This window comes from Sebastes fasciatus, chromosome 20, assembly GCF_043250625.1.
Source record: "Sebastes fasciatus isolate fSebFas1 chromosome 20, fSebFas1.pri, whole genome shotgun sequence".
In the NCBI taxonomy this organism is placed as follows: Eukaryota; Metazoa; Chordata; class Actinopteri; order Perciformes; family Sebastidae; genus Sebastes; species Sebastes fasciatus.
In genome coordinates this window covers 18,266,164-18,279,934 of record NC_133814.1, presented here as the reverse complement: position 1 = coordinate 18,279,934, position 13,771 = coordinate 18,266,164, and the positions used below count along the sequence as shown (strand labels likewise).

The following is a 13,771-nucleotide window of genomic DNA, read 5'->3' as shown; positions in this document are numbered from 1 at the left end:
AAACCATGCCATCAAGTGGAAAATAGACCTGTTGTGTTGTCACAGAGGCAAGTTACAATATAGTCTGCCAAACGGACCACCAGAGGAAACTGCTAAGAGGGGTTTTTTTTTAAAACACGTAGGGGAAGCTTTCATTCTTATTGTGCATTCACTGCATCAAGTGTTATAAAGATCATATAGCTGTTTATTTTCACAATCTGCATAACCAGTCACACATTAGACTTGTTCTTTAAATCTTACAGAAAGAGATTCCTGGCCTTTTTTTATATACCCCTGACGCTGTTTTCTGACATATTTAAGATTGTAAACTATCACTATTCCTGCATGTAGGCTGTAGTTTGGAAGTCATACAGCCTCTCAAACAGTAGAATTAAAACAGACACACATCCTGACTCATTGCTGCCACCTTGTGTCACTAAACAGCCGTGCACTGATTATGTGAACCTCATCCTTAGCTCCACTTCTGCAATGCTTTGACAGTTCCCTCTTATGCTTGACAGTCATTATAGGAAATATAAGAGTCCTGTTATTCACAGCAAGTTGCAGATATGGGGCAAATTATAAATAATGTGTAGGCCTGGGTCATTATCTTGAACATTTTTATATATTAATAAAAAATGATGTTTACACTGCCTGTTTTTAAATCAAACCTCAAAACGCACTTTTATTCTTTGGCTTTTGGCTCGGCATGAGATTTACCTTTTTGATCCTTTTTCCTTTCCTATTGGTCTTAACGCTTTTATAATTTTAATGTCCTGTTGGTTTTAAATTGGTCTCAGTGTGTTATCGTGTTGTTTTTATGTTTTTACCTTTAATTGTACAGCACTTTGGTCAACTTTTGTTGTCTTTCAATGTATTTTGTAAATACATTTGGATTGGATTGGATATTAAGTCTGTCAAGAATGCATGGAAAAATCTACTTTACCTCTTAATTTGCCAAACACAATGTTACACGATGTTTAAGCTCCATATTCAACACTTGTTTGGACAAAGTGACATCCCTTAATCCAAATTAAATAATGTTTCTTCTAGGGCTGCCCCCTCTTAGTCGACTAATCGGTCGTTTTTGGTCTCAGTCAATTAGTCGTTTATCATGCTTTTTTCATGCTGAATGACTTATGAGCACATCTCTGGTAAACATTTAAAGTGGTGGTCAATTGGTCGAGGACAGCCCTAGTTTGTTCATCAATATCACAAAATTCTGTGGCTTTTGTCATTAGTTTCTTTAATTCAGTAACAGTGGGTGATGTTTTTAGTACCACATAAATCTCTGCCCTCATGTTACCTTCAATAAAAACTATTTTTAAATTGAACTTTGAAACTGAAAAGAGCACAGGTATCGGTTCGGTGCTTTCAGATACCCTTAATTTAGGTATTGGAATCGGTATTAGGAGAGAAAAGGTTGGATTGAAGAGTGACAACAGTCATTTTTGATGGTATTTTTCATTTAATATTTCATACGTATATATTTCATATACCGTATTACTGGGCAACACCATTTCAACACAGGTACTTTTTTTTACAAAACTCACTTCAAGGGTTCAATGGGAAACAGTCATAATAAATTCCTATACTTATTTCAAACAAATACTAGGCTATACAAGTATGCATTTATTAACAAGATGAATTAAAGGGTTATTTCACCCAAGTCACAAGAAAATGTTATAAATATTTTCCCACTAATCTCTGGTGGTGTCTCTCCATGCAGATAGTTTAACTGTAAGCAACAAAGCTGGTCAACAGTTTTCATTTTGAAGCAGTTAAAACCTGTTGACAGTGAGGTCTGTAGATTATTGTTTCTGGAAGACACATGGTCAGCACCACCAACAAAATTGCATTCACCTTCATTGTATTGTGACGGCAGCAGAAGTCTCAGTAGTGGAGATAATACAAAAAAGTGAGAAAATGTTTCTGCGTGATTTGGGTGAATTGATCCTTTAAACAGGCACATACAAACATGCAAAATTAAATGTTTAATTAAACTCAAACATTTTTAAAATGTTTCCAAATGAAACATAAGATAAATGTTCCTTAAAATGTCCAAAGTAAAGCATGTAGTTTGTTTGAAAACGAACAAAATAACACACTGTACATAATTGCTTTTTCTATAAAGCCACATTATTACAAAACTGAATGATTAACAAATAGTGCAGTGACATGAGGCAGCAATTCTTAAAAGTACATGGCTTTCTTCAGTTATTTAAGACTTAGTTTCAGTTCGATGTTGAATATGCATCTTTGATCACATTCCTGTGAGGTTTTTTTGTCCACATTATTTTTTTCATTTGAGCGTAAAACATCCAGGTCTTCTTGGATTGTCTTGGCGTTTCTTAGAGCAACTCACATGCACGTGTGATGCAGCTGAGTGATGAAAACACCTGTAACAAAGGAAGGTAAATGTTGATTACAATTGACTGTCACCACCAGTATCTGCTGCAAATAGACTTGACTTGTAATACATTTTGGGATATAAACATATCAGAAGCTCATACAGTTGATACGCTGCTCATATTACCTACCTGTGTGCACTCGTTGGACAGAGAGATGTCCCTTTACCTATATCTGGAGATTGATAAAGGGAGCGAACCCCAGCACATCCTGAAGGAGCACCAGAGCCCTCTGTAAAGGCGGCTCAACATCTATCACTACGTTGCGCTTCCGTAGAGGATCCAGGCTCGACTCGGTCACGTTGTGACAGTGATTCACCTTCAGGGACTGCAGCTTCGGGCAGTACTCCGCAAGAGTCCTGTGAGCACAGCATGCAGAGGATCTTATGGATGGGTGCACAAGTGGTGAGGTGGTGCATGTAAAAGTGTGTGCACAAACTTTAGCTGGATTACACTTGAAAGTAAGACGTGATATACCTGATGGACTGGTTCCTGACCCGCAGGCAACCTGTCAGGTCCAGCTGCTCCAGGCCCCTGCAGTTCTTGGCCACCTCCTCCACCGACTCGTCGGTGACGTTGGCGTTGACTGCCAAAGATAGAGACCTCAACTTCAGACACTTCTTGGCCAGGTAGCAGATGGCGTCGTCCTTGAGCTGGCGGCAGGCGGTGAGGTCGATCGACTGCAGCCCCCCGCAGTGGTCAGCCAGGCTGCGCAGGGACAGGCTGTCCACCCACTCGCAGTGCGCCAGGCCGAGGTGCTGGAGGTGCATGCAGCTCAAGGACACCGCCACCAGGGAGTGGCGGGCGAGACAAACGCACCCGCTCATGTCCACTCTCTGCAGGTGCTGGTTCTGCCCGATAACTGGCAGCAGCTCCTTGTCCGTCACCCAGTCCGAGCAGCTCTGAAGAGAAAGGCTGTGGAGAACTTTGTTGTCCTTTAACATGGAGCAGAACGCTTCCTTGGGAACGGATGGTCCAATCTGTAAATATCACAACATGGCAGACTTCCATCACCCCATCTCTCAATATATATAGCTATATATAGCGCCCAACAAAAATTTGCCAAAATGCTCTGCCAATGGTAAACAGTGTATTCTCATACGGCTACCAGGAAGCCTGCAATGACTGCCCTTCACCGTCAGGCCCGTTTGCGCTGGTGTCGACAACACAGACAATGGAACCTGAACATGTGGGAGAATGTCATGTTCAGTGATGAATCAAGGTTCTGTCTGCGATAGTTGGATGGCAGGATCAAAGTATGGAGACGACACAGAGAACGCTATGCTGATTGTTGCATCGATGGAGTAACAGCTTTTGATGGAGGCAGTGTCATGGTGTGGGGCGGCATCTCCCTCACTGGCAAAACAAGGCTTGTCATCATTGAAGGCCATCTCAATGCAGTGAGATATCTGGATGAGATTCTGCAGCCAGTGTTGATCCCATATCTCCACAATCTGGTACCTAACTTCATCCTCCAAGTTGACAACACTCGCCCCCACAGAGCCAGGGTTATCACAGACTACCTCCACAATGTGGGAGTAGAGAGAATGGACCGGCCTGCCAAGAGTCCAGACCTCAACCCAATTCAACACTTGTGGGATCAGCTTGGGCGTGCTGTACGTGTTAGAGTGACCAACACAACCACGCTGGCTGACCTGCAACGAGGGACCAGGTTGGTGACCAGCATGAGGAGGAGGTGCCAGGCTGTTGTGGCTGCGTATGGATCTTGTTTGTTCCTTGTTACTGAAAGAGAGTTCATTCATCCAATTCACCGAACAACTCAAAACAAGAGTCAACACCAACAGGAGAATACATTGTTTACCATTGGCAGAGCATTTTGGCAAATTTTATCTTGGGCACTACCCCCATAATCAGCTGTGCTGCTCATCACACAAATGCATGATCCTTACAAGTTTGACATCATTGTGAAGATTTTTATTCCACAGTTCATATTCATTAAAACTCTCACTTCATCAGGGATTCTTACCGTGGACAGATCAAAAGTCCTGCAGTTGGCTAGATACACCTGGATGAGGCTGTGGAACTGCTTGCTCACCCTCTGCAGGCTGACCAGGTGTTGCAGTGGCAAATGGCACAAAACATGTGGAACAAGCACATCCTCCCAGGGCAAGTCCAGTAGATGGCACCTGGTGAGGGAATGCAAACCTTGTGTTTTACTTTGACACTGTGCATGCAAAACAATCACACTATTAAATGGTTTAAAAGTCAGTAATATCATATAGCAATAATGCATGTTATATCAGCCTTGTCGGGGTAATATAATCATCATTAGGCCATAAATAGATGGGAGCAACTACAACCAGATGCATCCCTCTGTGACTTGGTTGTTGTGCTATCACTGTTAGCTGAGAAGCTAGCCACCAAACCAGCTGCTTTTTCAACACATAACTGACTTTTAAAAAAGCACTTACGCTCGCATCTTAGCCTCTTCATCCATGCTGAGTCAACTATGTTATACAGAGTGTTTAAGGACGTGTTGTTCTTCACATAGATGACAAAATAAGGTGTTTTCTTGTAGCATCTTTGCAAGAGCTTGAGGTGTAACCCAAACCCAATGCTGCATTCAGGGACCGTCGGACTTTTCCATTACGATCGGAATGGCACATGAACTATCCAACAATAACGTTGTGAATCTACCAAATTTGGTATTTAGGGAAGATAAAATCCACGAATTGATTGTAAAAGTGATAAACCCACACATTTATACTGTTATTGCTACATTATAGGCTATTTCCTCCATTTCTCTCTGTTGGTAAACGACAAATTAGCCCAATTATGCGCCACTTGACGTGCAAACTAAAACAACAACTACCATAAACCCCTTTAGGTAGTATTTTTTTGTCGTTTACTATCATATAAATCTAAATACTAAATATAAATCTCATAGACATTATATTTAAGTGACTTAAGTCTAATATAATTATGGACTCACACGTTTACGAGGAACCTGAATGTAGCAGTTGTAAATGTCCGGGTTGACGTCACTGATTATGTTAAAGCAATCTACATGATGTGCTATAATGATTATAAAATAACTCTTTTACATGTTTTATACTCTTATAATCATGCATTATGTGCTATAACAATTATAAAATAACACTTTTACATGTTTTATACTCTTATAATCATGCATTTGCCAGCATTGGTTGGTTTCATGTAGATTTTTTCATTTATTTACATTTACAAAACAATATTAGCAGAGCATGAATCTAAATAAGTAGTTACAAATATGTTATCAGGAAGGAATATAAGTATATAAATAAATAGAAATCTAAAAGATTCTGTGCATATTGTTTTGCATACAGTAACTTTAGACTTAGGAACAAAATATACAGTCTGTCTCATAATTATACTGTTGTTGTTACAAATAAAAAACTGATAAAATCAATGTAAGACTGCACCACATTCAAATCACAAATCAAAACTCACCTTTTTAGAACTGCTTTTAATGTTTGATTAATATTGTGTGTTTTGTATTTTTTTAATGATGTCCTTGTTTTATGATCTTATTATCTATGTAAAGTGTGTTTGAGTTTTTAGAAAAGTGCTTATACAAATAAAATGTATTATAATTATTATTATTATTATTATTATTATTATTATTATTATTATTATTATTATTATTATTATTATTATTATTAATGAGAATTTGGGGATTTTACTCTTAATGTTAAACTTCTTTCTGTGTCAGTTCTAAAGAGGAAATGATCCAGCCAAAAATCAGTGTGACCCATATGATTATTTTGAATATTTAATTTCCTCAAAGCCAATTAGCTGTCACCACATTAGCAGCCTATTTCCCTGGAACACGTGTGCAGAACAAATGGTCATTCTGCCAGCTCACCTCTGCCCAGGAGAACAATGAAGTCAGTCATGCTGAACAATTGCTGACCCATGAGTTATGTTTCAGTGAACGAGATGAGCCAACAGGATAGCCGAGTGAATACTCACTCTTGACTGACTACAATCCCATATACAAGCTAAAGTACAAGCATGGCGAATAAATCAATCTATGATTTCTCTGTTGAGACCCTGGATGGACAGTCGGTTCCGCTCAATAACTACAGGGGTAAAGTGCTTCTCATCATCAACGTTGCCACCTTCTGAGGGTCAACAATAGAGGAGGTAATATTCTACAAGAGCACTGATTGATTGCAGTTCAGACCACATTATCTCATATCACATAACAGTCATTTTTTATTGAAGGTGTCTGATTTTGTGTCCTGTTTCCTTCAGTACCACAGACTGAATGCACTGATGGAAATGTTTGACGACCTCAATTTCACTGTCCTGGGATTCCCCAGCAACCAGTTCGGTCTTCAGTCACCTGGTGGGTACAAATGTGACAGAAATAACAGATTATTCACCTGGTAGTACACTGTACCAAGAGGAATATTGTATCTATACACTGTAAAAAAAACATAACACTTTTTTTACAGTTTTTTTCAAGAAATTCTAAATTTTTTGTCTGTATTTCAAAATGACAGAAATTTTTTTTTAAAATGATATGTTTCATTTGTGATTTATATGTAAATGGTCTTAGATTTACAGTATTTTTTGTAATCACAATCGTAATTATCTGTATTTAAGCTTTCCTTGATCATTTTTAAAGATAATTATTCTGTTTTTTAGAGGTTTATGACTCTATTTTAACAATTAATTTATGTTAGAAGAAAAGGATTTCATGGAATTTTAAAAATATTTCTTGTAAAAATACAGATTTTCTTTGCAAAACTTCTGAGAGTTAATGTAAATTTGGGCTTTTGCAACGTAAAATTACATGTTTCATTTGTAATTTATATGTAAATGGTCTTAGATTTACGGTGTATGACTATTCTAACAATAAATATATGTTAAAAGTAAAATATTCCTCGTAAAATTACAGTAATAAAGGCTAATTATATAAAGATAATTACTGGGTTACAGTTTATTTATGTTAATTAACGGACAGTTTTTTTCCATTTTTTAACAGACATTTTCTGGCGCCCCTGCTGCCAGAAATTTGACACTTTTTTTTGTTTTTACAGTGTAGGCTATAACTGTGTAAATTTACTCAAGTAATATACTTAAGAACAAATTTGAGGTACTTGTACGTTACTTGAGTATTTCCATTATATGCTACTTTATACTTCTATACTCTGCTACATTTCAGAGAGATATATTATACTTTGTACTCCACTACATTTAATTATCGGCTATATTTCTGATCGTCAGATTAAGATTGTACAAAAAACATACGATACATTTATAAAATCCAATACATTGTTAAAGATAACCACTGATTGATGATTTCAAAACTTTTTGTGATGTCAAAGAGTGATTTCCTCTTACCACATTAATCATTTTATGACCCCTGAGATTTATTGTGTGACCCTTTGGAGGGGCCTGACACCTATAGGTTAAAAACATCTAAACTAAACTACCAAACTGTACATAAAGTAGTTAAAACTAGCTGCACCTTGACCAGTAAAAGGCTTGTTATGTAATATATAAAAATCCGTCAGAATGAGTTTTACTTTTGGTGCTTTAGGTACATTTTGCTGGTAATATTTCAATACTTTTTTGAAAGCAGGACTTTTACTTGATATGGGGTATGTTTACCTTTATGTATTGGTACTTTAACTGAATTAAAGGATGTGAATACTTCTTTCACCACTGACCTACATACACATTTGTTTGTCTGATGTACATGCTCATGCTATGTGGTAAACATTTGACAAGTTATTGTATGGTTTTCATGCAGCATATGTTTAAAAAGTAATAATTCTGTAATAATTATTTTTATTTTTATTTTTTCAGAGACGAATCATGAAACCCTCAACGTTCTTAAGTATGTGAGACCTGGTGCGGGCTTTGTGCCAAAGTTTCCTGTGTTTGGAAAGGTTGAGGTCAATGGAATAAATGAAGAGCCTCTATTCGCCTATCTTAAGGTAATGTGTTTTAAATATATGAAATCCGTGCTGTCAGTGCTGCAGCTGTTTTGCCCTGAAAAACCCATATACACTGTCATTTCTCATTCGCCACAGGAATGTTTGCCATTTGTGAACCCTGTTATTGGAGATATGAAGAAATTCTACTGGACGCCAATAAATGTCAATGACATTCGGTGGAATTTTGAGAAGTTCCTAATTACTGCAGATGGCACGCCCTTCAAAAGGTGAAGTTACAGATTATAAGCCGCGAGTTAGAAACCCCTATCAGCCCTTCATTAGGTCAGACATAATAGTGGCTCTAATGTTTCCCCTTTACTGCAGGTATGAACTTCACTGCCCCATTGAGAAGGTGGAGAAGGACATAGCAGAACTTCTCTGATGGATTTTCTTCAATTTGTCACCGGTGGCAGAGTGACGATCCCCCAGTAAATGCACTCGTCGTGCACCTGAGCTGGATCTGATGAGAAGAGGGACAGGCCTCGGGGCTTCAGTGCATTCACTCCGAGAACAAGTTCCCTTCAGCCACTGGAGGAGTTTCCACATCACTGTCGCACTTTACTCTAATGTGATGGTCTATGCTACTCAAACAATAAATAAAAATGAATAAAAAACTATAAAAAACACTTTCTAGTAGTTGCGTTTGTTGTCACTCCTGATATAACTATATTATTAAACGTTTGAATGGCTCACGCACCAGTTCAACTTATTTACAATACTTTATGATTAGATGTTTAATATGGTCGCATATAATGATGCAATGTGAATATTATTAAAAAGACCAAGATGTTCCAGTGCAAGTGAAATGTTTGTGTCTGCAGGCATAAAATACTTTTCAAACTGTATTAAGAAATCTCATGTACAAATGTATATGCCGGCTTAATCACTCTGAGAATGACATAATCTTGCGGTTGTCTAATGTCAGATTTAGCACTACACGGTACCAATCACAGCTGTGGAGGCACTGGTATAGTTCTTTATATGTAAGGCATTGATGTATGTATATATATTTATATTAATATTTATATTTGTATATCTTTTAATCAAGATTCAAGATTCAAGATGTTTATTGTCACGTCGGTTGTACAGGTACAATCGTGTGAAATGCTTTTTGCTGGGATGCTCCATTAAAATAATAAGTTATATTACAATTATAAATGGAAATACTTTGTACAAGGGCATATTAAGAATATATACAGGCATATTAAGAACATATACATTAAGAACATATACAGTATATACAGTATAAGATATATTTTTTGTGAGAAAGTGTCGTATGAATTATCTATTTGACTATATTTGACTTTTTATAGTGCTTCCTATATTGTAATGTATTATATGTAATGTATTGCTGCACTATACTCATTTTTAACATTCTCTTCTGCACTTTTTAATAGTCCTGTATCACAGCTGTTACTCTGCACTATATTCAGTTTTAACAGCTTTCTTCATCTCCTCGTATTTTTATATCTGGTATATTTTTTATTACTTTGTACTTTGCACTACTAACTTTTTTACTGCCTTTTTACTAACATGTTTTTGCACTATGGAACTGTGATGCTGGAAACTTGAATTTCCCTCGGGATCAATAAGTTACTATCTATCTATCTATCTATCTATCTATCTATCTATCTATCTATCTATCTATCTATCTATCTATCTATCTATCTATCTATCTATCTATCTATGAATTGAAATTGAATTGAATTATGGATTCGACTTTTTGGCCCTTACACCGACCCATACTTCCAATCTTGCGCATGCGCAGTTCTCAGTCTGTCAGACTGCAGCAGCCAGTAAACATGGCTGGTGTTGGCTTCAGACGGTGGGCCCAAGCTCTCTCTAAAGGGAAAGGTTCTGGCATTTCAGCCCTTTTGTCGGGCTCTAGAGCAGGTCAGTGGTGTTAATAACTTTCTGTCATACTGTCTGATGAATTTCTCTTTAGACACGTGTCAGATTTTAAAGTTTTAAAGCCTCAAATGAAGGTAACCTTGACATGCTGACGTTAGCTTATGCTAGCTGAGTACAGAGTAACATTGTTGTTTCTTCATTCTCATTTGCCTCCGAGCTTTGTAACTTCGACTTGTTTTATTCATATATTATATATTGTTTGTGTTTCAGCCTCTGGTGCGTCAAAGGATGGTCTACCTGGTCCATTCCCGACGACCCCGGAGGAGAAAGCTGCTGCTGCAAAGAAGTACAGCATCAGGGTGGAGGACTATGAACCATATCCAGACAAAGGAGAGGGGTGAGCTTTATTTTGAAGGAGCCTGCCATTCAAAGTTTAAACTATAGACTGTATAGTCAATGGTTTAAACTGCTCTTGTTTTCTCTGTAGTGTCAAGTCTTACAGATACATCACCACTGTGTGAATCACCAGTATCTATTACATGTGGTGGTTAACTAACTGCCATCGTTGTGTTTTTGTAGCTATGGTGATTATCCAAAGTTACCAGACAGATCTCAGCATGAGAGAGACCCCTGGTACCAGTGGGACCACCCTGACCTGAGGAGGAACTGGGGAGAGCCGGTAAGATGCTGATGACTTTATTTCCTGCTATTGTAATTATGTGTTGTTGTGTTATCAGGTGCACATGTGCAGCCCATGTATTGGGTACATTTAAGCTTATCACAGATATATCAGTATTGGTGTTCATATCAGGCTATAAGTAACAAGAAATTGCAGCACATGGTCTGGTTACACCAAATTTACAACATTTACAACAAGTTCACACATCCAAAAAACTTCAACAGGTGCTGGATCAAAAAATCTAAGTAAGAATCAAACAGAACATCTGCAAACTGAATTAAAAAGCTCCCAGCAAGTTTAATTGTGCAACATGTCTTTTGATCTAACAGAGTTCTTCATCAGGCATTGCTTTTTAATACAGTGTGCAGACCTTCTGTTTGAATCTCACTTGTCAAAACAAACACCATACTTACTTGCGAACCCATGCATGAGCATGCCAGGGCCTTGTCGCAAATAAATCTGCAGTTTCTGAGTGACAGTCATTAGTGAAGCATGATGCTGCTGCCACTATACAGTATGCGATCTGCATGTTATCAGTAGAAATGCCAAATACATAATTTGGAAACAATGTCCCACACATGACCATATCTTGTTACCAATTGCTTATAAAAGGAAGGAACATTTTAAGATATTGCTTTTAATAATGTCTAATGTTATGTGTATTTATAGTGTATTGCTACTGCACTAAAGAGATACAACACCTACATAATATTGTATAATTTCTGAAGATTATACATGCATAATTTTGTCTAGCACCATTGTGGCTTTACATTTTGACATGTCTATAGATAAAAACATATTTGGTACTTGTTTGTATGCCATTTCTATCTTGCACTTCGTAACTTTGTTTGGAAAAGTGCTATATAAATAAAGTTTATATTATTAGTTCTACCTTTGTTATATTTCTGAAGTGCATTATGTCATTCCTCTGTATAGACACTATTGCTTTTGGATATTCAGACAGTATTCGGATCAGCTTAATTATACAGAGGCACTGAAATCTCCACTCAAGGCAGTCCCTCTGTACAATCACCAGTTCACTTAGATGACAACATAAATATTCATAAAGTACATTACGATATGAGATTGCCTGTTAATCAGTGATTGTTCTCTGTTCATTTTTAGATGCATTGGAATTTTGACATGTTCATCAGGAACCGTGTGGATACATCTCCCACCCCTGTGTCCTGGTCCTCAATGTGCAAACAGCTGTTTGGTTTCATCGGGTTCATGCTGTTTATGTTCTACGTCGGGGAGAAATTCCCCGCTTACCAACCTGTTGTAAGTACAGACCAGTGCTAGGATTTATTATTTTGTACTGCATACTATTCTCTGGGGATGTGAAATGACCTGACCAATTAATCATTAGTTTTAAAAGGGAGACAATTCCTGGCTTTAGCTCACCACTCTGGCTTGAATCATTTGTTTTTCACTTCTTTATATTATCTAGTCTCCCTTGATGTTTTCACCTGCACCATCCACAGAATCTAATAACAAATACAGTTGTAAAAAAAAAACATGGAAATGATATTGTTTAAATATCTTTCATTATCTTCTTTTACTTTATAGAAATCTGCACTTTTCCCCCTCTGTGCATATTGGCATATTCATATTTTGAATTGCATAAATTTGCTTACTGCTTCAGAGTTATTCCTTTCCAACTAGTCAGAATAAAAGTTACTCAAATTGCTTTCCTGTTTGACTTGTCTGACATATACTGTAGATTATAACTGCTGCTAAGATCATATCATGTTAAGTCTATACAGTAGTGTTTACATTTTTAAAGGTGTACATAGACTTAGCGTGATGATGAGCGTTATTATTACATTATGCATGTTAGGGTAACACACCATAACAGTACTTTATTATGTTGTTGTATTTCATGTCAGTTTCATCTGACTGCTGCACCCATTATCCAAAACATATTTGCCTGTGCAAAGAAAACGTGGCTGTTTAATCAGCAGATTGGACATAGCATGTAAAGTTCTGCTCAGACGTGAAGCTTAGAAAGCTAGACGGACATCTCTGAAAATTACCCTATAGTCTGGATACTTTATTTGACTATGTAAAGCAATGTCTGAATACAAAACATTATAGTATATTTAATAAACCCGAACAAATATTCATGTAACATTTAAAAGTTATATATATAGTTAGATAAACTTGCTGACTTACTTTGAGACTTTGCAATTACTCCATTTCACTCATGAATACTTGTAATCAATGTGAGCAAAGGAGTTATATGAAAAATATTTAGTTAGGGCTGTCAGTCTATTAAAATATTTCATTGTGATTAATAGCATGATTGTCCATAGTTAATCAAGATTAATCACAAATTTTGTATCCATGTGTGTGTGTGTGCACATTTGTCTTTCTTCCAGGCACCCAAACAGTATCCCTATAACGACCTGTACTTGGAGAAAGGAGGAGATCCGGAAAAACAACCAGAGGAAGTCAAACATTATGAAATCTAATGACTAAAATCTGATTCTACTTGTGTATATATATTTCCTGTCAAGAATAAAGACTTATGTGAAGTTACATCCCTCACTGTGTTGCTGTTGTTTTGTGTATAACGAACGATAATAACGATAACGACTTTATTGTCAGTGAGGTCTGAAATTTGTTTTGCATCACAGCAGCTCCATTTGCAACATCACAAAAAGGACAAAGACAAGAAACAAGGATCCGTACATTTTAAACATTACAGTCACAGAATACGATATTCAGGGCCCTTCAACGTACATTTGATCTGGGATTAGGCTCCATATTTAGTTTTAGGATTGACTGGTGTACAAAAGAGTGCTTCAGTCTGACCTTATTAAATCGTGGAACCCCGAATCTCTGATTTGATGGTAACAATTCATATTCACTGTTCAAAACATGGTTGGGGTCAGAGACGA

The 13,771-nt window shown here is 37.2% G+C and overlaps 3 protein-coding genes across 3 annotated transcripts; 2 read left to right on the top strand and 1 right to left on the bottom strand.

Annotated features, from left to right (window-relative positions):
- Positions 1 to 1,427: 1,427 nt before the first annotated feature.
- On the bottom strand, positions 1,428 to 4,988 carry fbxl15 (F-box and leucine-rich repeat protein 15). The gene is made up of 5 exons (XM_074620100.1): positions 4,820 to 4,988; positions 4,375 to 4,534; positions 2,865 to 3,367; positions 2,520 to 2,746; positions 1,428 to 2,378 (listed from the first exon to the last, which is right to left on the bottom strand). The coding sequence occupies exons 1-4, from the start codon at positions 4,843 to 4,845 to the stop codon at positions 2,557 to 2,559; spliced, it is 879 nt and encodes a 292-aa protein (XP_074476201.1). The 5' UTR covers positions 4,846 to 4,988; the 3' UTR covers positions 1,428 to 2,378; positions 2,520 to 2,556.
- Positions 4,989 to 6,288: 1,300 nt separating this feature from the next.
- gpx9 (glutathione peroxidase 9) lies at positions 6,289 to 8,958 on the top strand. The gene is made up of 5 exons (XM_074619515.1): positions 6,289 to 6,533; positions 6,645 to 6,738; positions 8,208 to 8,338; positions 8,435 to 8,565; positions 8,663 to 8,958. Exons 1-5 carry the CDS (start codon positions 6,402 to 6,404, stop codon positions 8,718 to 8,720), a joined length of 546 nt encoding a protein of 181 aa, XP_074475616.1. The 5' UTR covers positions 6,289 to 6,401; the 3' UTR covers positions 8,721 to 8,958.
- Positions 8,959 to 10,061: 1,103 nt separating this feature from the next.
- Positions 10,062 to 13,409, top strand: ndufb8 (NADH:ubiquinone oxidoreductase subunit B8). Its single transcript, XM_074620156.1, has 5 exons — positions 10,062 to 10,231; positions 10,460 to 10,586; positions 10,769 to 10,868; positions 11,994 to 12,149; positions 13,250 to 13,409. Exons 1-5 carry the CDS (start codon positions 10,099 to 10,101, stop codon positions 13,340 to 13,342), a joined length of 609 nt encoding a protein of 202 aa, XP_074476257.1. The 5' UTR covers positions 10,062 to 10,098; the 3' UTR covers positions 13,343 to 13,409.
- The last annotated feature ends 362 nt before the right edge of the window (positions 13,410 to 13,771 follow it).